This window comes from Peromyscus maniculatus, chromosome 1 (assembly GCF_049852395.1).
Source record: "Peromyscus maniculatus bairdii isolate BWxNUB_F1_BW_parent chromosome 1, HU_Pman_BW_mat_3.1, whole genome shotgun sequence".
In the NCBI taxonomy this organism is placed as follows: domain Eukaryota; kingdom Metazoa; phylum Chordata; class Mammalia; order Rodentia; family Cricetidae; genus Peromyscus; species Peromyscus maniculatus.
In genome coordinates, this window is record NC_134852.1 from 35,175,001 (window position 1) to 35,201,088 (window position 26,088).

At 49.5% G+C, this 26,088-nt stretch overlaps 2 protein-coding genes across 2 annotated transcripts in view; one reads left to right on the top strand and one right to left on the bottom strand.

The window, feature by feature from the left end:
- The window catches only part of Sptbn4 (spectrin beta, non-erythrocytic 4), a 91,685-nt gene extending 85,875 nt beyond the window's left edge, over window positions 1-5,810 (bottom strand). Inside the window, exons 1-2 of the mRNA XM_006995829.4 lie at window positions 5,690-5,810; window positions 1,589-1,781 (exon numbers count right to left, since the gene is read on the bottom strand). Coding sequence (XP_006995891.1) covers window positions 1,589-1,766 — 178 coding nt within the window. The 5' untranslated portion in view covers window positions 1,767-1,781; window positions 5,690-5,810. The remainder of the gene's footprint in view (window positions 1-1,588; window positions 1,782-5,689) is intronic.
- Window positions 5,811-7,388: 1,578 nt separating this feature from the next.
- Window positions 7,389-21,993, top strand: Blvrb (biliverdin reductase B). The gene is made up of 5 exons (XM_076574677.1): window positions 7,389-7,576; window positions 17,507-17,671; window positions 17,814-17,903; window positions 19,352-19,480; window positions 21,741-21,993. The coding sequence occupies exons 1-5, from the start codon at window positions 7,498-7,500 to the stop codon at window positions 21,896-21,898; spliced, it is 621 nt and encodes a 206-aa protein (XP_076430792.1). The 5' UTR covers window positions 7,389-7,497; the 3' UTR covers window positions 21,899-21,993.
- Window positions 21,994-26,088: the final 4,095 nt, after the last annotated feature.

Sequence of the window (26,088 nt, forward strand, 5' to 3'; positions counted from 1 at the left end):
CTCACAACCATCTGTAACTCCAGCTCCAGAAGATCCAATGCCTCTGGCCTCTGAGAGCACCTGCACTCACAGGCACATACCAGCATGCAGCGCACACACACACACACACACACACACACACACAAGTGGGGGAGGTCTTTCTGTATGCTGTGAATATATGTTGTTCTCATTGGTTAATAAATAAGCTGCTTCGGCCCATGGCAAGGCAGCTTAGAGGCAGGTGGGAAATCCAAGGGGAGAGACAGGAAAGAAGAAAAGCAGAGGCAGAGAGACTCGAGCCCACTGCTGAAGGAGCAACAAGATGTTAGCAGATGGGTAATGCCACGGACACATGGCAAAACATAAATTAATAGAAGTGGGTTAATTTAAGATATAAGAGCTAGCTAGCAAGGGGCCTGCCATAGGCCCTGCAATCGGTAATTAATATTAAGCCTCTGAGTGCTTATTTTATAAGTGGCTGCTCGACCAGAGGAACTCAGGACCAGAGAAAATTTTCGAACACACACACACACACACACACACACACACACACACACACACACCTGCACATGCTTACAGATAATAAATTATTTTATTAATAAATATGTAAACAATACAAACAAAGCCCTAAACTAGAACCGTGTGACATGTCAGGACCAGTTCCGCTGCTCAGGAAGCTGAGGCAGGAGGAGGGCTGTGAATTCCGGGGTCATACTTTGAGACCTTGCCTCAGGAAGAGAAATTGAGAGCTGGAGAGCTGGCTCAACTTACTGCTCTTGCCAAGGACCCAGGTTCAATTCCCAGCCTCCATGTGGAGGCTCACCACCTCCGTAGGTACCAGGAATGCATGTGGAGCACAGACATACAGACAGACAAGAACACTCACACACATCAAATAATTTTTTAAAAATCTAAAAAGAGAAATTTTAAAGAAAGAAAATGAGAGCAGGGGTGTGATGGCACAGGTCTTCACAGGCCTTTAATCGGGAGGCAGAGGCAGGTGAGTCTCTGTGAGTTCGAGGCCAGCCTGTTCTACAGAGTGAGTTCCAGGACAGCCAGGACTGTTACACAAAGAAACCCTGTCTTGAGAAACAAACAAACAAATCCTGCTGAGCGGTGATAGTACACAGCTTTAATCCTAGCACAGGCAGAGGTAGGAGCATCTCTGAGTTCGAGGCCAGCCTGGACACAACAGAGCAAGTTCCAAGACAGCCAAGGATACATAGACAAACCCTGTCTCTGAGGAAAGAAAAAAAGAAACAACAACAACTACAAAAAAATCCCACAGTTCTCAGACTGTGCATTTGGAAAGTTGTGTGGCTGCTTGCGGTCCCGAGTCCCAGCTCATTATTTCAATTCAAGTAAATTAGAACTAAGTCGAATTTAAAGCAGTCCATAGAGGAGCACTGGCCATACTCGGAGCGTTCACAAACCGTGGCTGCATTACACACCACAGATGGGAAGTTCACTGGCAGAGCTGGTCAGCGGGAACCGACTCTTCAGCCTCCCAGCCTTCAAGATTCTCAGACGCTAAGAGACACCAGTGCTACTGAGGACCCTTCCCACGGTCCTACGCCCCTCCACGCACCCAGCCCTCTTTTCCAGGTACCTGCTAAGGCCTTGATCCGAGAGCACTCAAAGAGCGAGGCCGGGGTGGTGTTGGCAGCTGCCGGAGGCTCCCGATCCCAGCCCCGATCCGGGCTCTCCCAGCGGGCTGCGGGGTTGTTGTTGTTGTTGGAGGCTGGTGGGCCCTCCATGTTGTCCACTTCTCCTTGAACTTGGGCCATTGGGGACGGCAAGGCCTGGGAATGGGGAGAGAAAGGTCAGTGCAGGAAATCGGCCTGCGCCCAGAGGACCCACTTCTCAGGCTCAGCGAGTGCCCATGCACTCAGCTCCCAGGTCTCAGGCTGGGTTTCTCTGTCTTTCACAAGAGAACAACAAGAACACCAAAAATAAACAAATGAAAAAGCCAGTTGTGATGGGCAGTACCTGTGATCCCACAGTTGGGAGGTTGAGGCAGGAAGGTCAGGAATTTCAGGCTAGCCTGGGCTACGTAGCTAAATTTTGTCTCAAAGAAGCAAGTCATAGCAGCTAGAGAGACAGCTCAGTGAATAATGTGCTTTGCTTGGGAGTGTACTGCGCTGACTGAATTCAGTCCCCAGAACCCACATAACAAACCAGACAGAGAGTAGTATATGCTTGTAAACCCAGCACTAGGGAAGACAAACAGATCCCTGGGCTCGCTGGCCGGCCACTCTAATCTGTGAGCTTCCGGCCAAGTAAGGGATCTGTCTCAAAAACAAGATGTATATCACCTAAAGGATGACACCCAAGTTGATCTCTAGCCTTCCCAGGCATCTGTACCCATAAGTACCTAAACACACACACACAATATCAAATAATAATAATAATAATAATAATAATAATAATAATAATAAACCAAGTCAGGTATGATTTATGGGATCTTTAATCCCATCCACTCAGAAAGCAGAGGCAGGTGGATTTCTATGGGTTTAAGGCCAGCCTGGCCTACATAGTAAGTTTCAGGCCAACAAGTGCTACATAGTGAGACCAAGTCTCAATTTTCATCATCATCATCGTCTGGGACTGTCAGTAAAATGCCTGCAGCACAAACATGAGGCCCTGAGTTTCGATGCCCGGCAGCCATGTAAAAAGTGGGGCACAGTAGTGTACATTTGTAACCCTAGCTAATAATGAATGGGGCAGAGACACATGGGTCCTTGGAGCTCACTGGCCAGCCTATCTAGCCAGGCAGTGAGGTCCGGTTCAGTGAGAGACTCTATCTTAAAAATAATAATAATAAAATAAGAGCTGAGCAGTGGTGGTGCACACTTTTTATCCCAGAACTCGGGAGGCAGAGGCAGGCGGACCTTTGTGAGTTCAAGGCCAGCCTGGTCTACAGAGCAAGTTCAGGACAGCCAGGGCTGCACAGAGAAACCCTGTCTCTAAAAAACAAAAACAAAAAAAAAATGTTGATGCATGTAGACAAACACACACACACACACACACACACACACACACACACGATGGGCCTGAATGGATGATAATGGATGATGTCTGTAGTCCCAATACAGTACTTGGGAAACAGAGGAAGGAGGATGAGGAGGAGTTCAAGCCTCAGGTACACAGCAAGTTTAAGACCCATCTGGGCCACAAGTAAGAAGGTCTGGGGAGATGGCTCAGTGGTTAAGAGCACTCACTGCTTTTACAGAGGACCCAGGTTCAGTTCCCAGCACCCACATGGTGGCTCACAGCTGCCAGGACCTTCAGTTCCAGGGGAACCTGCTCTCCATCGGCTCCTGCCCACACATAGTTCACATAAACTCAAGCAAGCAAACACACGTAACATAAAGAAAAAATAATAAATCATTAAATGCTACTACTAAATGATGAATAATTTTTTGTTTGTTTGTTTCTCATGGCAGGGTTTCTCTGTATAGTCCTGGCTGTCCTGGAACTGGCTTTGTGGACCAGGCTGGCCTCAAACTCACAGAAATCCACCTGTCTCTGTTTCCTGAGTGCTGGGACCAAAGGCATACACCACTATGCTCAGCCTTGAATAAATCCTAAAAAAATAAATATTGGCCGGGTGGTGCATACCTTTAATCCCAACACTCAAGAGGCAGAGGCAGAGGCAGGCGGATCTCTGTGAGTTTGAGGCCAGCCTGGTCTACAGAGTGAGATCCAGGACAGGCACCAAGACTACAAAGAGAAACCCTGTCTTGGAAAAAAAAAAATTAAGTCACCGTAATAACAACCCTCAGCCTGGCCACTTCAGAGAGCAGCGGTGATGAACCCCAGCCAGTGCTTACTACAGCTCAGCAAACGGTCCTTGTAGTCTTTGGAGAATACCAAGGCTTTTCTTTGCAGAATTCCACAATGCAGCGGTGACGGCAAGAGGAAACATATCTGAGCCCTTGCCTTGCTTGGGACTTTGTATGCTTTCATGTATCTAATCCCTTAGTGATCAGTTATCATTAGGCCCATTTTACAGAGAAGAACACTGAGGCACAGAGGAATTCACTCGATAAGTCAGCAGCTGTGACTCATACTGAGTGTATTAATGTCCCGAATATTCACCCCTGTAGTCACCACCCTTTACTATGCAACTCACTCTTTATTTTGTTCTTCAACTTCCGGGGGAAGAAAGGTCTGTGGGTTCTGGGGATACAGCCTTCCCTTTGACCCTGGCTCCTAGCACGTGACTTGCTCTGACCAGCAGTTGACTGGGAGGTACTAGCTGGCCAGCCCTGAGCCTTAGACACAGGAGACTGCTTGGGCTAACTGTGATCTTAGACGAGCGTAGATCCAGGACCAGAGGCTCTCCAGCCGAAGCCAGCAACAGCCAATGATGCCCCCCATCACAGTGACACCCCTAAAACTTGCGTATGTCCAGCTGAGGCCTGAGGAACTGGGCAGTCAGGTCTAACCTAAACTACTAAACTCTTGACAGCTAAATAAATGCTTGGTGTTTCAAGACAGTGAGTTGGGGGGGTAAGTTTTGATTTGTTGTGATTTGTTACACAGCATTACAGTAGCAATAGCTGGCTGATCCATGTCTGCCTCTAGAATCCTGGCACATTATGAAGATCTATTTTACGGGGGTAAGTGACAGCAAGTCTGTGGCCAGCACAGCCCCCACATACAAACCCCAGGCCTAGTTCTAAGACTGTAAGAACAGAATAACACTTCTTTCCAAAAGACCCAGACAGCTACAAACTCGGGGTTTAAGATCCTCAGCAGGTTGTAAGTTGTGGCCAAGGGTAGATCATTCCTTTTGGTGGGCCCTCTCCAACCCCTGCTCTTCCTCCTGTCTCCCACAGAAGCCTGTAAGTGACCACATGGCTACCTACGACTACCAGTGTGAACTCAGCCAAGGCAGTTGCCCTCTCTGGTCTTCGTTGAATCATCTGTGGAAATCCTAAGGGTGTCTGAGGATGAATGAATGAGTCGCTCACGAGGCAAACACGGTATCTGGTGCACAGCAAGCCCTCAACACATATCTCTCAGAGTGCCCGGAATTGCACCCAGAGTCTCACACTTCCATGTGCTCCGCACTGGGCAACATGGCCAGCCAGCTCTGAGTTTTCACCCTTTGGTCTTAGCGAGTCCGGGGTTCTGTTCAAGAGTAAGAAGAGGTAGGTTCAATGCTTTATTCTGGCTGTGTGGAAACCTAGGATCATAAACTCAGTTTCTCTGTGCTTTCATTTTCTTCCCTGTTAATGGGTGGTCACAACTGTTTCCCCAATGGAGGATACTTGGGCCAAAGGAGGCACTTAGCACTTGGCGAGCTCTCTGCCGGGCCCAGGGAGCAACTCCGGCCTTTGGAGGGAGGAGGAGGGCGGAGATGTATGGGAAGAGGGGTCCTGCCCGCCCTAGCAAAGGCCATCTGGGCGCTGAGATGAGATCCAACGCTTTAACCCTTCCAAAGCCGCGCCTCTCTGTCCTCTTAGTCCGGTTACCATGCGGAGGAAGGGGGCCTAGGAAGGACAAGGCCTTGGGGTGGCCCACGCCTGGCTCAGAGGCTAGGCTAGGTGGGGGTGAGGGGTTCGCTGCACGCTGGATCCCAAGCCTCCACCCGGCTAAACGGACACAGACCCATGGGCTCGGGCCCGCCAGGGTGCGGGGGATGAAGCTGGGCCAGGTGGGGAGATGCTGGGGAAGGGCCGCCGTCCGCACCGCCGCTCACCTGGGCGCCGGCCGCCGATGCGGTCCCCGATGCTCGCCGCGCAGCACCGCCCTCCCTGCCGGCGTTCGCCGCCGGGCCCGGCCCGGCTCTGTTCGGCCCCGCCGGCCCGCCGCTCGGCCAGATCCGCATGCGCCGCCGTCGCCGCGCCTCCCCCACGCGCCGCAGCCGCTCCGCGCGCCCCCGGGACCCCTCCCGCACGCCGCCCCGCCGCCCGCGCTGTCACACACCGGGCCACGCGTGTGATGCACAGCCGCGCTCGCGAGCTCGCGAGGCAGCGTCACACACTCCCACACTGCCACTCACACACACCGGGCCTCTGGCAACGTCACACTCACCGTCTCCACATGCACACTCTCACGGTGTCACTCATGGGGTCACGCAGGGTCAAGCCTTCGAACTGTCACAAAAAGTCATTGGCAATGTTTTCCTCTCTGGAAAGTGCCCTGCAGGGTCATTCACTACGACACACTCGGATATGGCCACCAATAGTGTCATATGTAGTCACCCATACAGCGTATAGTGCCCTGCAGGGCGACACATTGTGATAAACTCAGATACAGCTGCCACCACAATAGAAGGGTCCCATGAAGTCACCTAAACCGTGTCCCAGGATGAAATAGTGCCCTGTGGGGTCACGTTATGGCACACTCAATTAAGGTCACCACCACCAATGCTGTCACACTCAGCCATCCAAAGTGCCCTGCAGGGTGACACACTGTGACACACTCATATACGGCCACCACCACCAGTGTGGTTGGCACATACAGTCACACATCTCAACACACTCCCAAGGTGTCACAGAGTGTCTACACTCATACATCACAAAGCTCACAATCACAGTCTTACACACTTGAAATGTCACAAGGCGCAGGATGACACACCCTGTGTTGCTACATTCCCATATATCATAGCCTCAACACGACACAAAGAGAACCACGGTAAGTGTCACACACAGCCATACGTAAATGGGGCCATATTAGCACACACCCATACAGGACACACGTGGTGTCACAAACCATCCCAATCCGAAAGTGCCACACTCCATCACCGCTTACCTCACACATAGCTCACACTCGCACACCATATCATATAGGCTGCCTGGGTGCTCCCTCGCAGTGTCGCCCCACGGTTGCCAAATAACAGCACCACTGACTTCAATACACAATTCACGTTATAACATAAGGAATGGGACACGGCGCAGCCCACCACCATGCTGTCCCTGTGGTCACTGAGGGTCACACAGGTACAGAATCACACCCCCCCCACACACACACACCTCTTCCATGTTGGGAGGAGGCGCTGGTGGAGGCGGGCACCTAACCTCTGAGGTGTAGAGAAAGGGGGAGTGAGCGCGGAGAGCGCGGTGGGCGTGGTTCCCCGCCAGGCCCCGCCCCGCCCCCTTAGGGTAACTGGCCCAGGGAGGCGGAGCGCTGAGTGACAAACTGCTCTAGCCCCGCCCACTTCCTTCTCTGGATGGGGGCATGATCTCCACTTCTGAACGCCTATCAAAAAAGACCGTCTGGAAAATGCAATCTGACTCCTGTTCCGCCCACTTCCCCCCCACCCCCACACCCCACCCACCCACCCACCCACCCCCACCACCCACCCCGCTCTTCCCAGCGGGGGGCGTAGTCCACTCAATCCCACCCTTTGAACCCAAAATAGAGGGGCGGGGCCGAGGCGGGACCCTCAGCAGGCCCCGCCCCCTCCCTCCGCCTGGAGAAGGGCAGACGGCGCGTTACCTTGCAGCCATTGGATTCCCGCGCGTCCACGCAGTTCTCAGCTCTTCGGACCCAGGACTCCGCAGCATGACTGTCAAGAAGATCGCGATCTTCGGTGCCACCGGCAGGACCGGCCTCACCACACTGGCGCAGGCGGTGCAAGCAGGCAGGAACCGGGGCGGGTGGGAAAGTCATGAGCACCCGGGCGGAGCGCTGGGAAAGGTCGTCCTGGGGCCGGGCGGAGACGATCTGTGGCCGTGTGTGCCCCAAGCCCGTGGGGCCAGCAGGTGGTCACGGGGGCAGAAAGAGAGGACTCTGAGATTCAGTTTTATGTAAGTCAAAGGCATAGAAGCCTGGAGGATTTCTCTGACAGTTATATGTAAACCAGGGGCTCTTATGGAATGTGTTTGTAACTGTGGTAGTGGTCCTAGTTTTGCACACCCAGAAAGGGGTTTCTGAGCCAGCACCAGCTTGGCGCCCACCCAGCTGGACCATCTGCCTACACGTGTTAAATCCTAGTGGCCCTCATTTGGAGTGGGAACTAGTATTACCCCACTTGACAAATAAGAAAACTGAGGCGGAGAGAATGACTTGCTGGTACATGGCTGTGCTGGGATTTGAACCTGGTTCATGCTCTTAAGCAACAAAACAACAACAGAACAAGTCTGCAGGCTCACAGCCTTTAGTCACTGGAACAGAAAATCGAAAAGGTGAGGCGGTCGGTTACCGCAAACACGGAATGGAAGAGATCACGGGATGAGAGTGTCAACCTAGGAACAGCAGCCCTGGAAGGGTTAGTGAGCTAACTTTGTTGCTGCCCCGGGAGAGGGCACAGGATCCCCAGCATTCCCCTGGCCCCTGGTCTAGAAGTTAACTCAGGCCTGAAACTTCCAGATAGAGGGCCACGCCCTTGCTAGCCTGGGCGATTCTTTAGATATTGACTATCTGAGTGCCCCAAAAGGGTGGAGCCCACCAAGAACCCCGTCTCCGCTGATTCCCTGCCCAGCCCCTGCTCTTGGCAACGGCTCTTTCTAAAAGCTCCCTTTTCCAGGGGAATATCCTGGGACTCGGTAAGGATCTTAATTCATGGTAAAGGAGAGACCCCTGGGCCTCCCGGTGAAAACCAGTTTGCATCTGGCTATAGTGATGTGCACCTGTGGTCCTGGCACTGGGGAGGCAAAGGTGGGGGTTGGAAACCATCCTTGGCTACAAAGCGAGTTCAAGGCCATTGTTGGCTACCGGAGACCCTGTCTCAAAACAAGGAAACTAAATCAAGCTGCTGATAAATGGTTTCTAAGGAGGAACAGGGAAAGGAATGGAGAAGTTGAGAAGTGCTGAGTCACTATGAATTTGTGGGCTATCGTGTTAATCCCGTCCCCTTAATCCCCTACACCGCTGTTTACCGCTGGCTCACCCTGCTGGTCACAGATGGAACTGCACACAAGAATTCGGGGAGGCCCAGCCTTTTCACCCAGGGGCTCAGAAAGGCCTCAGTCAGAAAACAGGAAGGGAAAAGGTTAGAACAAAAGCCAGGGAGGGGGTCTGAGAATGTAGCTCAGTAGTGGAGCACCTTCGTGGATGTACCTGTGGGGGGGGGGGGGGCGTGGGGCAGTAGGGCCCATTGCCTAGCATGCTCAAGGTCCAGTGCACCATTCCAGCACAACCAAGGAAAACCTGTGGCTAGGAAGGGCTTGAGCGACTTGGAGTTTATTCCCTTGGTGTCATTTCGGAGGGTCAAGGGTCTGACAAACATGGGCTCTGGGTCATGCTGCACGTTCAAGCAGCCAGGCCTACCACATACTGCATCGGTGTGGTCAGATGCCTTGTCAACTGCAGTGAGAGACCTAAATAAAGCAAATAAAAGGCAGAAGAAGGAAGGATAACCAACACTGAAATGGTGGTTGTGGGCCAGAAAGATGGGTTGCTGGGTCAAGGTACCCAGACATGAGTTGAATTCCCAGAACCCAGATGGTGAAAGGGAGAGAACAGCTCAGAAAAAGCTGACCTCTGACTCCATACACTCACAAATAAATAAAAGTAATAAATAAACGGGTGAAAACAGAGGTTGCTTTGGGGCCCTGATTAAAGGGTTTACACCGCAGAACGTGCTTAGGACCAAGGCCTGTGTGTAGCTGGTGGGAACTGAATACTCCTTGGCCAACCCTACTCACATTAGATATTATAACCCAGTCTTGAGTTCAGCCCTGGCTTTCTCCACCCACTCACTGTGGTCATGGCTAGGTACCCCAACTTGTCCCAGTTTCCCCATCTTCCAAATAGGCGTGAGAATAATTGTTACAGTCTAATACTTCTCAAACTAGGGGTCCTGGAGCGTTCCGGAATGTTGGTCACAAAGGATTAAAATGTATCCAGTTACCAGTGCGAGTCTGAGCCTAACAGCCAGGCACAACCACCTGCCCGCAGCAGGACAATTAATGAGAAGAATAAGGAGATGTATTCAATGTAGGCAAGTTGGGAAGGTCCTGTAGCACCCTACCCTACTCAGGTCCATCTTTCAAAATCTTGACAAAAACGTTTAAGTTTCAATAGAAGCAAAGAGATTCTTTGTTTTTTGTTATTATAATAAAATTATTATTATAATAAAAAGCAAGCAGGCCCACTCAAGATGTGGTCGTCACCAACATCATCATGTTGGCCCCCGTGTCCTCCAAGGTGGTCTGAATAGTTCTCAGAACTGTGAAATCTCTTCCTCTTCTGGTTGGCACAGGGCTCCTCCTCCTGTCAGCATGAGACATTTGGGGAAGTTGCAATTTCTTGGGGTCCATTCATTGTTTCGAGCTTTCTGATTACGACTGGGATAGTTACAGCATGCCAGATGTTGGTTTGATATGTGGATTTATGTGAACTGGGTTAGGCAGTGAAAAAGCTTAAAAGGGAATGAATTTAGCAACTTACTCTCAAGCAGGAAGAGAAACAGACAGGCAGATAGAGTTGTACAAGTATGAGTATATTTTTATGCAAATTTATAAATTCTGCATATTATATACTATGCATGCATATAAGTAAAAGGGGGAAGCAAATTGGGGGAACCTTGCAACTTCTCAATAGCTGAGTTTATTTAAAAATAAAAACTTGCCGGGCAGTGGTGGCACACACCTTTAGTCCCAGCACTCGGGAGGCAGAGCCAGGCGGATCTCTGTGAGTTCGAGGCTAGCCTGGTCTAAAAAGTGAGATCCAAGACAGGTACCAAAACACCACAGAGAAGCCCTGTCTTGAAAAAAACCAAAAATAAATAAATAAATAAATAAATAAATAAATAAAAATAAAAACTTGACAGAAAGTCTGACCAGATGTTTCACACCTGTATTCCCAGCACTCAGGAGGAACACAACAGGTTTGAGGCCAGCCTGAGCTACACAGTGAATTCTATGCTAGTCTGGGCTATAGGGTAACACCCTGTCAGATAAATAAATACAAAAACAAACAAACAAATAAAACCCCACTGAATGTGTCCTGTTTGATGGCTACTGGTTCTTGCATCTGATTCTTGGCTTTTGTTTTTCTTTCTTATGTGTATGTTTTTTCGGCCTGCATGAATGCCTGTCTCCACTTTCATGCCTGCCTGGTGATGCCCATGGAGGCCAGAAGAGGGGGTCAGATCCCTTGAAATTGGAGTTATAGGCAGTTTTGTTTTGGTTTTCTGAGACAGGGTTTCTCTGTGTAGCCCTGGCTGTTCTGGAACTCACTCTGTTGACCTGGCTGCGATCCATCTTTCTCTGCCTCCCAAGTGCTGGGATTAAAGGCAAATGCACAAGGCAAATGCACAATTGCCCAGCAAGGAGTAATAGACAGTTGTGACCTACCATGTGAGTCCTAGGAGTCCAACCCAAGTGCTCTTAACCACCGAGCCATCTTTTTAGCCCCTCCATGTGGCTCTTTTAATTTCAACATGAATTGTGTGGTTCTTGTTTTTTTGTTTGTTTTGGGTTTTTGTTTGTTTGTTTGGGACAGTGTCTCACCCTGTAGCCCTGGCTGGTCTGGAAATCCCTATGTAGACCAGGCTAGCCTTGAACTCACAGAGATCTGCCTGCCTCTGCCTCCTGAGTGCTGGGATTACTGTTGAGCAGCAGAAGCTGCTGTCTAGACAACAAATGAGCTGCATGAATCTCCTTATCCAGGGGACCATCTTGAAAGCCTGGTCCATGGGGGGGGGGTGGAAGCAAGTGTGAGTCCCTGGACTCCCGGGGCTGTCAGCGTCCCCTTGGTCACTAGAGCCATGATGGAGCAAAGAACAGTGATTTAGGGATCCAGAAGAAGAGGGCAGGAAACAGTGAGGTAAACTGAGGAATGGGAAGAAGTATAGCAGGTGAAGGGGATGGTGCCTCTGAGAGGAGAGGCCAGAGCCAGCAGGTCCCAGGAAGGCTGTGCTGAGCCATATCAGTTTTATTGCACAGCACTAGAAAGAACTAGAAAGATTTATTCATTATGTATACAGAAGAGGGCGCCAGATCTCACTACAGATGGCTGTGAGCCACCATGTGGTTGCTGGGAATTGAACTCAGGACCTCTGGAAGAGCAGTCAGTGCTCTTACCTCTGAGCCATCTCTCCAGCCTGAGAGGCTGCTCTTTAGACTGGATTTGGAAGGGACAGGACAGGGCTCTGGAGTCCAGAGAGGACCCAGGCAGGGGGAGTCCAAACAGATAAAATCCTGAGGTCATTAAAAAGCATAGCAAGTCATTCCTGGTGGCTCACACCTATCGTCCCAGCAGCTGAGACGCAGAGGCAGGAGGATTGCTATAAGTTCAAGGGCAGCCTGGGCTACACAGTGAATTCCAGTCCAGAATAAGCTAAGATGTGAGACCCAGTCTTAAAATAATAACAACAACAACAATAATAATAATAATAATAAATTTTAAAAATTAAAACTGGGGTCTGAAGAGATGGCTCGGTGGCTAAGAGCCCTTGATGCTCTGGTAGAAGGCCCAAGTTCAATTCCCAGCACCCACTTACAGGCAGCCTGTAACTCCAGCACCTCTGGCCCCCATGGGCCCCTGCCCTCAAATGTGCAGACACATACACAGAATAAAAAAGACTCACACACAAATAAGTAAATAAAACCTTTAAAAGAATGAGTTAAAACTGGGCATAGTGATTAAAACCTGTAATCCCAGCACTCTGGATGTGGAAGCTGGAGGCCAGGACGAGCCGTACTTACCTCTACAATGAGTTCAAGGCTTGGATCATGAAGCCCTGACTCAAAAAAATACATAAATATAAATATAAAAGGCATAGTAATAATAACACACAATCATTGCTTTTTTTTCAGGGCTGGAACTTAGAATTAGTTTGTTTTAGTATGTCTCGGTTTTTATGAAATATTTGTCCTTGTTTTGGTTTTTCTACTGTTTTGGTTTTTCTACGTAGGATTCAAATTTTTTTACTCAAATTTTTTTTTATTTTTATATTTAAGGTGTTTATTTATTTATTTGCTTGTTTGTTTGTTTGTTTGGTTGGTTTTTTTTTCAAGACAGGGTTTCTCTGTGTAGTTTTGGTGCCTGTCCTGGATCTCCCTCTGTAGCCGAGGCTGGCCTTGAACTCACAAAGATCCTGGCTGTGCCTCCCGAGTGCTGGGATTAAAGGCCTGCGCCATCACCGCCTGGCTTTTTTTATTTTTTTATTTTATCTTTTTTTTCAGTCTGTGTCTTTATAAGATTTCTGTTGGGTTTTGTTGTTGTTGTTATTGTTTTATTTTGAGATAAGATCTCCCTAGGTAGCTCTGGCTAACCTGGAACTCACTCTGTAGACCAGGCTGGCCTCGAACTCTCAGAGATCTGCCTACCTCGACCTCCCCAGTGCTGGAATTAAAGGCATGTGCCACCTCTGCCGTGCTCTTTTTAGCATTTTTAATTATATGTAGGGGTGTGTGTGTGTGTGTGTGTGTGTGTGTATGTGTGTGTCCCAAGGTGCCGGATACCTGGTGCTGGAGTTACAGCTGTGAGCCACCTGACTGAGATGCAAGAAACTGAACTCTGCTCCACTTATATCCCTCCAAAACTTAGTTTGTTTTTCAGACAGGGTCTCACTCTGTAGCCCAGACTGGCTTTGAACTCCTGATCACTCTGCCTCAGCTTCCAATGCTGGTTCCCACCCCCAGTGTGACCTGGCTTCTTTCACTTAGCCATGTATACATTTTTTTTTTTCCTTCCTCAAACTGTTGGAACATGCTTCAATACCCGCTTTGTTTCTGCTGTCAAGTGGTCCCGCTGCATTGCATGTGTTTATCCATTAAACAGTTGGTTGATGATATGAAAACTGCTAGTATGACTACGCACCTGAAAACTTTGGGATGAAAACATGTTTTTGATTTCCTTCCGTCTGTTATCTGATAGTGGAATTGCTGGGTCACATGGCTAGACTGTGTGTAATCTTTTAAAGACCTGCCAGGGTGTTCTCCAAACAGACACATCGTTTTAAGTGTCACCCTCAGGACCCAGTGAGCGGGGCTGCTCCCCACCAGCATGCCAACCCTTACATCAGGCTTTTCATTATGTCTCGATAGGTGTGAAATGGAACCTTACTGTGTAGGTTGTTTGGTCAGTGAATCGGCTTTGGTGTTTTTGAGACGGAGTCTCACTAGCTCAGGCCAGCCTTGAACTCTTGATCATCCTGCCTCTTCCTCCTACTTGCTGGGATTATAGACGCATACTACAGGTAACAGGGTCTTGCTGTGTAGCCCTGCAGTCTTGGCTCCCTGACATACTGTGTGGACCAGGTTGGCCTCTAATTTGAGACAGTCCACTTGCCTCGGCCTCCCATGCGGTGGTATACCACCATATTCACTTGGTTTTTCTTTTGCTTTTCTTTTTTCTTTTTTTAATTACATTTCCTTTGCCTATTGTGTGTGCCGACTTATGGAGGTCAGAGGACAACTTTCAGGAGTTAGTTTGTGCTTCTGCCATGTTGGTCCTGGGCATCCCAGGGAGAGTCTCAATGCCTTACCCACTGAGCCATCTGGCCAGCCCTTCTCTTGTTTGACTTTACTTGAGACTGATCTCATGTAGCTGACTTTAGTTTACTATGTAGCAAAGGCCATCCTTGAACTCCTGATTCTCCTGCCTTTTTCTCCAGAGTGTTGGGATTACAGGTGTGTGCTACCACGCCTGTCTGCTTTTCTTTTTTCCTTTTTATCACCCCCTCCCCACCCCCTAAAACAGAGCTTCTCTGTGTAGCCCTGGCTGTCCTGGAACTCACTCTGTAGACCAGGCTGGCCTCAAACTCACAAAGACCTGCCTGCCTCTGCCTTCCCTGGAATCAGAGGCATGCACCACCTCTGCCTGGCTTCTTTTCATTTTTACCTTTGTGGGGGGGGGGTGCATATTTGTGTGGAGGCCTATCATTCTTCAGGAGCCATCCACCATGTTTTTGTTTTTGTTTCTGTTCTTGAGACAGGGTCTCTCTCTGGGACAGGAGCCTGGCTGAGCAGGCTGGGCTGGCTGACCATCAAGGCGCTGGCATCCACCTGACTCTGCCTCCCAGCACGGAGGTCACAAGTGTGTGCCACCACGTGCCTTTCGTGTTCAAGTATCACAGTGTGTAGTGATCAAGTCCAACCCCAGTTCCCTCCCCTTACTCCTGACTCTTCACACGGGTTCTGTGTAGAATTTCTACCTCACCCCCCAGCCATCTCTGCAGCTCTGTCCTTCAAAGCACCAAAGATTTGGGGATTCTGGCTTTTTTGAAACGAGGTGTCGTAGGTAGACCGGGCCGGCCACAGACTCCCTGAATTCCAGGTGCTGACAGTAAAGGCACCACCACAGCCGCCCGGGCCAAGCTGGCCCTTTTGATGAAGTCCAGTGTCTTTGTTCTGGCTCTTGTTCATGCTTTTGATGTCATAGCTGAGAGACCACCTTCTGACCTGCTGTCATCAGGATGTGGTCTTGTGTTTCCTTCCAATAATTTTACAATCTTCTCTTATATTTATTTATGTCTTTGACCATTTGGGTTAACACACACACACACACACAAAAGAAAAAAAAAACTTTTTACATTGTGTTTGTGTGTGTGTCCGTAACATGAGTGTGAGGTCAAAAGAACAACTTGAGGGAGTTGGTTCTCTCCTACCACGTGGTTCCCAGGAATAGAAGTCACATGATCAGGCTGGGCAGCAGTCACCTCTACTGCCTGAGCCACCTCACTGGCCCTGGGTTAACTTTTTTATTATTATTATTTTTTAATTTTTAATTTCTTTCTTTCTTTCTTTTTTTCTTTCTTTCTTTCTTTCTTTCTTTCTTTCTTTCTTTCTTTCTTTCTTTCTTTCTTTCTTTCTTTCTTTCTTTCTTTCTTTCTTTCAGAGCTGAGGACCAAACCCAGGGCCTTGTGCTTGCTAGGCAAGCGCTCTACCGCTGAGCTAAATCCCCAGCCCCATTGGGTTAATTTTTGTGTATGCTGTGAAGTAGGGATCCTCAGGCTTAAACAGTCAATGTCCTAGTAACATTTTTAAATAGTGAGTTTTTTTTTTTTTTTGGGGGGGGGGTGTTGAGACAAAGATGCATGTAACATGAGACTTCATGAGTTCAAGGTTATCCTTGACTATATAGTGAGTTTGAGGCCAACCTGGACTATATTAGACTGGGGGCAAGGGCTGAGGGAAGAGCTGAGAGAGGGAGAAGGGGGGAGAAAGAAAAGGGGGAGAGGGAGAGAAAAGAAGCACAGCAACAAAAACATGCAGCAACTAGTATTAGTGTCATCTTATGAAGGTTACGAGCCCAGGGTGGCAAAGCCAGCTCCTGGGGTAGGGCTGAGGTCCCAGGGGCTCTACCACTGAGCCACACCCCAGCCCCTCACTGGGGGATTCTATGCAGGGGCTCTACCACTGAGCCACACCTCCAGCCTCCCTTTAATCCTTTTTTTCAAAATTTTATTTTGAGACAGAGTCTCACTACTTGCCGGCCATAACTTGCCATCCTGGTGCCTCAGCCTTGTGAGTAACTGAGTCACTTCCCTTTAAAACCACAGAGGCTCCTCGGACCCTCTAGAGAGCACTAGATACCCTTCACCGAGGGAGGTAGCTAACCCCAGCTTCATTTCTTCCGGGGGAATTTGATTCCTCACTTCTCCTGCGTGTATGGGGGAATATAGAGTGGGTGGTATGCCAGGGGCTAACATTTCCCTGCTGGGGGTGGGGAAGTGTAACATGAATCTTAAAAGGTTTTATAATAATAATAATAAGCCGGGCAGTGGTGGCACACACCTTTAATCCCAGCACTCGGGAGGCAGAGCCAAACGGATCTCTGAGTTCGAGACCAGCCTGGGCTACATAGTGAGTTCCAGGAAAGGCACAAAGCTACACAGAGAAACCCTGTCTCAGAAAACCAAATAATAATAATAATAATAATAATAATAATAATAATAATAATAACAGAGCCAGATATCAGGGTGAAAGCTGAAAGATCAGAGAAGCAGAACAGCCAGCTACTAATTCTTATCGCCCTGCTGTCACTTCCGGGGATTAAAGGCCTGTGTGCTTCCCAGTACTGGGATTAAAGGCGAGTGCCACCACTGCCTGTTTCCAGTGTGGCCTTGAACTCACAGAGATCCACACTGGATCTCTGCCTCCAGAGTGATAGGATTAAGGGTGTGTGCCACCATTGCCTGGCCTCTATGTCTAATCTAGTGGCTGGCTCTGTTCTCTGATCCTCAGGCAAGTTTATTGGGGGTACACAATATATCACCAAAGGGAAGACTAGTCAAGGATAGTCTCCTGGAGACCTACATTCCGGTGTTTGTGAGCCGGCATAAAAGCATTTCCCTGTGCGCACGCCTTTATCCCAGCACTCGGAAGGCAGAGGCAGGCGGATCTCTGTGAGTTCGAGGCCAGCCTGATCTACAGAGTGAGTTCCAGGACAGGCTCCAAAGCTACGCAGAGAAACCCTGTCTCAAAACTGACCGCCGCCGCCCCCCCCCCCCCCCCCCCCCGTTAGTTTGCCAACTTGATGATCATTACCCCAGAACAGGGCTGAGAATGGAAAAGACTGGGAGAAAATGGATTTGAGGGTTCACAACACCCTAAAGGGTCCTATACAGTCAGTCACCCACCAGCCTGCTGACCTGCTTTCTGTTCCTCCTCGCCCACAGGTTATGAGGTGACGGTGCTGGTTCGAGACTCCAGCAGGCTGCCGTCGGAGGGGCCCCAGCCAGCCCACGTGGTGGTGGGAGATGTTCGGCAGGCAGCCGATGTGGACAAGGCCGTGGCTGGGCAGGATGCTGTCATCGTGCTGCTGGGCACTGGCAACGACCTCAGTACTGAGCCCCCTCTCTGCCCTCGGCCCCTCCCTGCACCTCGGCCTCCAGCACCACCCCCACCCCCGGCCCCACCCTTACCACCCCTGCCACCGCCGCCTCCGCCACCTGCCAGTGACAGCCACTCTCTGTCCCTTCTAAGGTCCCACGACAGTAATGTCCGAGGGCGCCCGGAACATTGTGTCGGCCATGAAGGCGCATGGAGTGGACAAGGTCGTGGCCTGCACCTCGGGTGGGTGGTTGGGACATGGAAGTGGGGCTGAACTGGGAAGGGGGTGAGTACTAAACAAGGAACCCCCAGTCCTCTGAAATTTGGTACTAAAGGTATCCCAAGTTACCATACATTTATTGAGCACCAGCTGTGAGCATAGCAGTGTGCCCTGGATTCTGTACCCACGTGGCTCACAGATAAAAGTGAGGTGACAAACAGACCTGTGATTGAACTAACATCCCAGATGAGCAGAGCCAGGATAGAGAAGGCACTGCAGAGGGATGGGGGTTGGGAGTGGACAAGCCAGGGAAGAAAAGGGGAGCAGAGTGTGATACACGGACTTGCTGCCCTCCCAGTTATGGGGAGATAGACATTAAACAAAAGTTACTGAGGGGCTGGGTGTGGCTCAGTGGTGGAGCCCCTGCCTAAAATCCCTCAGTGAGGGGCTGGGGTGTGGCTCAGTGGTGGAGCCCCTGCCTAGAATCCCCAGTGAGGGGCTGGGGTGTGGCTCAGTGGTGGAGTCCCTGCCTAGAATCCCCCAGTGAGGGGCTGGGGTGTGGCTCAGTGGTAGAGCCCCTGCCTAGAACCCCCCAGTGAGGGGCTGGGGTGTGGCTCAGTGGTGGAGTCCCTGCCTAGAATCCCCTGTGAGGAGCTGGGGTGTGGCTCAGTGGTGGAGTCCCTGCCTAGAATCCCCTGTGAGGAGCTGGGGTGTGGCTCAGTGGTGGAGCCCCTGCTTAGAGTCCCCCAGTGAGGGGCTGGGGGTGTGGTTCAGTGGTAGAGCCCCTGCCTAGAATCCCCCAGTGAGGGGCTGGGGGTGTGGTTCAGTGGTAGAGCACTGTCTGGCATGTCCAAGGTCCTAGGTTCTCTCCTCAGGATTGAAGTAATCCTCAGTAATCCAGAAGGTGTTTATAGCAATTAATGCTAGCAGCACCTGAGGAAAAAAATGCCAAATACAGCATTATTCCTGTAATCCTAGCTCTAGGGAGGAAGACACAGAGGATCCCTTGGGCTTGCTGGTCTGCAGTCTAGTCAAATGGCGGGCTCCAGATTCAGTGTGAGAATACTGGGCCAAACAAGAAGATGGAGAACACTTGAGGAAGGAACCTAGCCTCACCTTCTGTCCTTCACCCACAGTGCAGGCACACATTACCACATACACAGATTCTGTCTGTTGAGATGGGATATGGAGGTCAGAGGACATCTTGGTGGGAGTTAGTCCTCTCCTCCCACCACGTGGATTCCGACAACAAACTCAGGTTGTCAGGCTGGGGAGGAGACGAGGTTACATGGGACAGGTGACTGGGTGAAAAGAGATCGGATTTAAAGTGACTGGTGCGCTGCCTTCTGGGACTGGAGTATCAGAGAGGTGCCTGGAGGGCCCTGCCTTCTGGCAGTTGAGAGGCAACAGTGATGCCCCTAATGATTCGGCTCAGCCCGGGCTAACCCTGCCCTGTGTCCGCCCCCACTAGCCTTCCTACTATGGGACCCGACCAAGGTACCCCCACGCCTGCAGGACGTGACCAATGACCACATCCGGATGCATAAGGTGCTGCAGGAGTCAGGCCTGAAGTACGTGGCTGTGATGCCCCCACACATAGGTGAGTAGGGCGGGGACCCTGTGACAATATCACCACCAGCCTATTTTCCACCTGAGAGCTTGGCTGGGCCTTTCCTGGCTCCTCCAGAGCTGCCAGCACTGCACACTGGGCTCACATTCAGGCGCTTGCCCATATAAAAGAAAAGTGCGTGCCGGCAAGGTGGCCAAGGACCTGAGTTCAATCCCCGCGGCCCACATGGTGAAGACAAGAAGTACCTCCTGAAAGTTGTCTTTTGATCTCCACATCTGAGCTGTGGCATGTGGCCTCCTCCTCAAAATGCTCAAAATAAGTAAATAAAAATGTAATTGAAAGAAATTTTTTTTTCAGAGCTCTGTGGTTAAGAGCACTGGCTGCCCTTTCAGAGGATCCAGGTCCAATTCCCGGCACCCACATGGCAGCTCACAACCCTCTGTAACTCTACTTCCAGAGGATCTGACATCCTCACACCAATACACATAAAATTAAATAAATTATTTAAAAAAAATTTTTTTTTCAAAAGTGGAAGCCAAGTATGTGATGCTCACTTGTAATTCCAGAATTGGGGAGCTGAGGCAGGAGGATTACTAGTTCTAGACTAGCCTGGATTTTGAGACTTTGTTTTGGAAATCCAAATTGGAAAGAAAGAAATGTAGAAAATACATTTTCTGTACTTCCTTGCCTTATTTCATCTTCTGCCTCATGTAGCCCAGGCTGGCCTTGAACTTCTCACCCTCCAGTCTCTACCTCCCAAGCACTAGAATTACAAATGTTCAGCACTAGCCTGGGTTGGGTTTTTTGTTATTGTTGTTGCTTTCATTTGATTTTATGTGTGTGGTGTTTTTCATTCCTTATGTCTGTGTTATCTAGTACATGTGGTACCTAAGGAGGCTGGAAGAGGGTTTGGATCCCCTGGAACTAGAGTTACAGGTTATGAATCACTAGGGGGATGCTGGGAATAGAACCCAGGTCCTCTGGAAGAACAGCCAGTGCTCTTAACTGCTGAGCCATCCCTCCAGCCCCTCCACTACTTTGTTTGATCTCCTTTCTCCTTTTTTTTTTTTTTTTTTTTGGTTTTTGGTTTTTGGTTTTTTTAAACAGGGTTTCTCTGTATAGCTTTGGAGCCTCCCCTAGAACTCACTCTGTAGACCAGGCTGGCCTCGAACTCACAGAGATTTGCCTGCCTTTGCCTCCTGTGTGCTGGGATTAAAGGCGTGCGCCACCACAGCCCGGCTATTGATCTCCTTTCTCTTCTACTGTTCTGCAGTCTCTGTAACAAACAAATCACTTGGAATGCAGCTATTAAAATATCACTATCATTTTCCTTTTCCTTTTTAAGATTTATTTCTATTATTTTTAAATATGTGTGTGTGTGTGTGTGTGTGTGTGTGTGTGTGTGTGTGTGTGTGTGTGTGTAGCAGCCCACAGAGACCAGAAGTTTTGGACTCCTTTGGCCCTAGAGTTACAGGCTGTGGTAAGATGCCTGACATGGGTATTGGGCAACAAACCCAATTCTCCCAAAAGAGCAGCAAGTGCTTTTAAGTCCCGAGCCCTCTCTCCAGAAGGAAAATCACCATTGTTTATTATCATTGCTTCCTGATACTGAAAGTCAAGGCTCAGAATGTGGCTCTAGCATGGGGATTTCTGGACTTGTGCATTCGGTAGGTGGCAGGGACTGTAGTGATATGGAAGCCTTCCCCACAGACACATCTAGAGGGAGATGCAGATGATTGGCTAGAACACCTACATCTGGCCTCCTGGTGTGTCTGGTGCTTTCAACAGTAGTGCAGCTGGGCTCCCAGGAAAAGAGGCTCAGGAGATGCCTGGTGGTACGGACCTGCCATCCCAGATCATGTGTTTGAGGCCAGCCTGGGCTAAACAGCAAGTCTCGGTCTCAAAAAAAAATAAGTTATTTGATGAATATTAATATGATTAGTTTGATTAATATGGGGAAGCCCCTCCCACACACACATCATACACAAAGCTTAATAAATTAAAAAGTTTAAAAGAAGGAAACTGAGCTGGGCGGTGGTGGTGCACGCCTTTAATCCCAGCACTCGGGAGGCAGAGCCAGGCCTGTCTACAAAGTGAGTTCCAGGACAGGCACCAAAATTACACAAAGAAACCCTGTCTGGAAAACTTTCCCCCCCATACACACACACACACACACACACACACACACCAAAAAAAAAAAAAAAAAAAAAAAAAAAACAAGAGAGAAGAAGAAGGAAACTGAAAACAGAAAGGATGGCCTGTTCATTCATTCTCTGTCTTTCTGTCACAGGGGACCAGCCGTTAACTGGAGCCTACACAGTGACACTGGATGGACGGGGGCCCTCGAGGGTCATATCCAAGCATGACCTGGGCCACTTCATGCTACGCTGCCTTACCACCAATGAGTATGATGGACACAACACCTACCCCTCCCACCAGTATGAGTAGGACCCTGGCCTGGTTGGGAGGATGGCATCCTGAGAAGGGACACACAGAGGGATCAATAAATTTTTAGCCAAGAGCTTCAAATTTTTAAAACCCAACCCAGATTTTCTTCTCTGTCTGTGAATTTTTTTCAGGGTCTTACACATCCTGGGTAAAGTCTTTGCCACTGAGCTACATTTTCAGTCCCCTTACTGGTAGATTTTAGACAAGTGCCCTACTGCTGAGCCATGCCCCAGACTTTAGTTTTTGGGGGTTTTGTTTGTTTGTTTGTGTCTTTTTTGTTTGTTTTTTGGGGTTTTTTTTGTTTTGTTTTGTTGTTTGGTTTTTTGAGACAGGGTTTCTCTGTGTAGCTTTGCGCCTTTCCTGGGACTCACTTGGTAGCCCAGGCTGGCCTCGAACTCACAGAGATCCACCTGGCTCTGCCTCCCGAGTGCTGGGATGAGGGTTTTGTATTTTGTTTTTGTTTTTTTTAGTTCGTCTATGCCAAGCCCTGTGTTGGGGTCCCACTGGTGACTAAGGTAGTCCCTGCCCCAGCTTTTCTCGCTCTCACAAAGCACCAGGTGTGGCAGGCAGCTCTGCCCCTGCTGTGACAACCCACACAGGCCAGAGTTTTAGAAGCTCGGAGGCCTGGGTGGGCCCTGAGAGGTGATCTGACACAGGCCGAGCAAGAAGAGCTGAGTGCAGGGGTTCTCAACCTATGTGTCATCACCGCTGGAAACTGAGCCACCCTGCGCTCAGCAGTGAAATGGCAGCCAGGAAGCAATACTGAAAACAGGGGGGTCCCCACACATGGAGGAACTTGTATGCAGGGGGGTCCCCACACATGGAGGAACTTGTATACAGGGGGGTCCCCACACATGGAGGAACTTGTATTAAAGGGTCGCCGCATTGGCATAGTTGGAACCATTGTCTTAGTGCGAGACAGATCTATATCCAACCGGAAGCCTCGATTAGTAAAAATGTGCCCAGAGAAGGTTCTAGGGTAGGGCAGTATTCCTGGCCAAGGCAATGCAAGACAGCAAAGCATGTCATAGTTCCTTTGACAAACTAAACTTGGTCCCTTACACTTAGTGATGATGTTACATGCCAGACATGTGATGCCAGGAAGGGGGAGGCAGGAGGATTATCAGTTCTAGATCAGGCTTATAATAACAGTAAAATAACAACAACAGTAACACTAATATTAATAATTCTCTTCCTCCTCCCATCTCTGTGCTCCTGAGTCCCACACGGTCAATGCCAGGAAGATGGCCCATAGATTCCAACCCAGGAGGTCTGGTCTGAGCAGCCATGAACCTAGACAGAGCTGATGAAGCTACATCTATTCTCAGTGAAAACGTCTATTGTGGGCCTAGAGTTTGACCTCTGCATGCTTTGAGAACAGGGACTTGGGGTTCTGTTGTCTGGTTGTTTTAAAGTGTGTGCCTGCACTCAGCTGCGTATGCACACAGCAGTCAAAGGTCACCTTGTAGGAGTCGCTTCTCTACTTCTGTCACGTGGGTCCCAGGGATTGAACTCGGGTTGTCAGGTTTAGTGGCAAGTACCCTTACCCCCTGAGCCATCTTTCTGGCCCACAACAGTGGTTTGGTTTCTGCCGTCTCTCTTGCTGTACATTGCCTGAGCATCTAACAGGTTTTCACTGCATACTTGCTCTGTGCTCAGCACTCGGGATGCTACAGACCAAGTAGCAATAACCTTGGAACTTGTCCTCAGGGGCGCCAGTCCAGGTGGGGGAAGGCCGAGGGTCAAGGTTAGGTCGGGAGGTACAGGAGACAACTGACTGTAACTCCAATTAGAAGGGCATCTAACATCTGGCCTCTTCGAACACTGCATGTGTGTGACACACAGACATATATGCAAGCAAAACACTCCACACACAATTAAAATAAATAAATGTAAGAAAATTAAATAACGATTACAACCAAAAAGATCCAGGCTGGGCTGGACGGTGGTGGCGCACACCTTTGATCCCAGCACATGGGGAGACAGAGGCAGGTGCAGGCAGATCCCTGTGAGTTCGAGGCCAGCCTGGTCTACAGATTGAGTTCCAGGACAGCCTCCAAAGTTACATAGAGAAACCCTGTCTCAAAAAAAAAAAAAAAAAAAAAAAGATCCAGGCTGAGTATGGGTATGGCATGGAACAACTGTAAACCCAGCAGTGGAGAGGTGGGTGAAGGAGGACCAAGGTCATCTATGCAGAGAGAGTTCGAGGGCCGTGGAGGTAGTGCAGTGTGTGAAGTTGCTTACTACCAAGCCTGATGACCTGAGTCGAATCCTTGGCTCCCACATGGTAGGACATCCTCAGATTGTCCTCTGACTTCAACATGCATGTCATGGTACACATAAACTCAAAATTAATAAAGTAATATTTTAAACATAACTAGGAAGTTCCTGGGCTACATGAGAGACACCGACTCAAAAGCAAAATGGTTCCATGGTTAAGAGACCCTGTTGTGCATGCAGAGGAGCCAGGTTTGGTTCCCAGAACCCACATGTAGCCCACAACTGTCAGTAACTCTAACCTCAGGGGGTCTGATGCCTCCTGACTTCTGCGGGTACCAGGCATATACATAGTGTACATACATACATGCAGATAAAACACTCACACACATTAACCTTAAAAAAAAAAAAAAAAAAAAAAGCCAGGCGGCGGCAGCACACACCTTTGATCCCAGCACTCGGGAGGCAGAGGCAGGTGTATCTCTGTGTTCAAAGCCAGCCTGGTCTACAGAGCGAGTTCCAGGAAAGGTGCAAAGTTACACAGAGAAACCCTGTCTCGAGAAAAAAAAAAAAAAAAAAAAAAAAAGGCAAAACTGGGGGCTGGAGAGACAGAAAGATGGCTGCTCTTCCAGAGGATCTGGGTTCAATTCCCAGAGTCCACATGGCAACTCAACCGTGTGTGTAACTCCAGTTCCAGGGCTTTTGACACCTTCACACAGACATACCTGCAGACAAAACACCAAAGCACATAAAATATAAATAAATAAAGCAAAACAAGCTGGACAGCGGTGGTGGCGTACGTCTTTAATCCCAGCACTTGGGAGGCAGAGGCAGGTGGATCTCTGAGTTTGAGGCTGAGGCCAGCTGGCTCTACAGAGCAAGTTCTAGAACAGCCAGGACTGCTACACAGAGAAACCCTGTCTAGAAAATTAAAAAAAAAAAAAAAAAAAAAAAAAAGCAAAACCAAGATTCAGAGTCTTACAGTCTCGCTGCTGAGAGTTTCTACGGACTTGCCTTGCATCGGACTCTTGAGATAAGGAAAAAAAAACCTCCCATGTTTATTTCTCAGAAGGTATTGGAGCCATTTTAGAAACACTGATAGCAAGCCAGACAAGATGGTGAATGCCTAAATCCTAGAAGACTGAAGCAGGAGGGTGCAGGATCCAGGGCAGTCTAGGCTACATAGCAAAAGCCTGACTCAGAAAACAAACAAAAAAATGGCTGGGGATGACGTTCAGCAGTCGAGTGCTTTGACTAGCAGTAGCTGGGCTCTGTGTTCCCTCCCCAACACCACGAAAACGAAACAAAAGGGGGAATTTTCTGGGCCCGGAGGGGCACACCTGTAACTCCAGGACCGACGAGATGGAAGCAGGAGAATTACTGTGTAGCCAGCATTGTCTACACAAGAGTCCAGCCGGGACTACACAAGACTGTCTCAAAACAACAAAACGAAATCTGAAAGTGAATCCCAGAGAACAGGAAGAAGGGCAACAGAGGCCAGACAGTGAAGGACAAGCCAACCCCTCACTCTGAGACCATGTCACAAAATAAATACAGATTTTAAAATCTTATGGGTAAACGGCTCAATCCTATGGTGCTTGTCCAGAGTATTCCAGTATTCAATCCCCAAACCCAAAAAACAAGTTTGAGTTTGTTCCCAGAGCTGCGAGGAGCGAGGAAGAGTGAGCAGCAAGAGGCAGACAAATCTGAGAAAGGACGGAGCAGCCTGGGATCCGAGAGTTTTCACCAAACAAGCAGCAGACCCCTCAAGATTAAGCACGGGCTCCGCCTACAAAACGGGCTGGGGGTGGGGAGGCAGAGCGACTTCAGCTAAGGGGCGGGGCTGCGGTCGTCCAGGTAACGCAAGCCGCATCACGCTATTGGCTGATACTTAGTGCGTCATTCCCTCTCCCCCGCCCTGCGCTTAGCCCAAGCTTTCAGAACTCCGGGGGCGTGGCCTCCGCCAGCTGCCC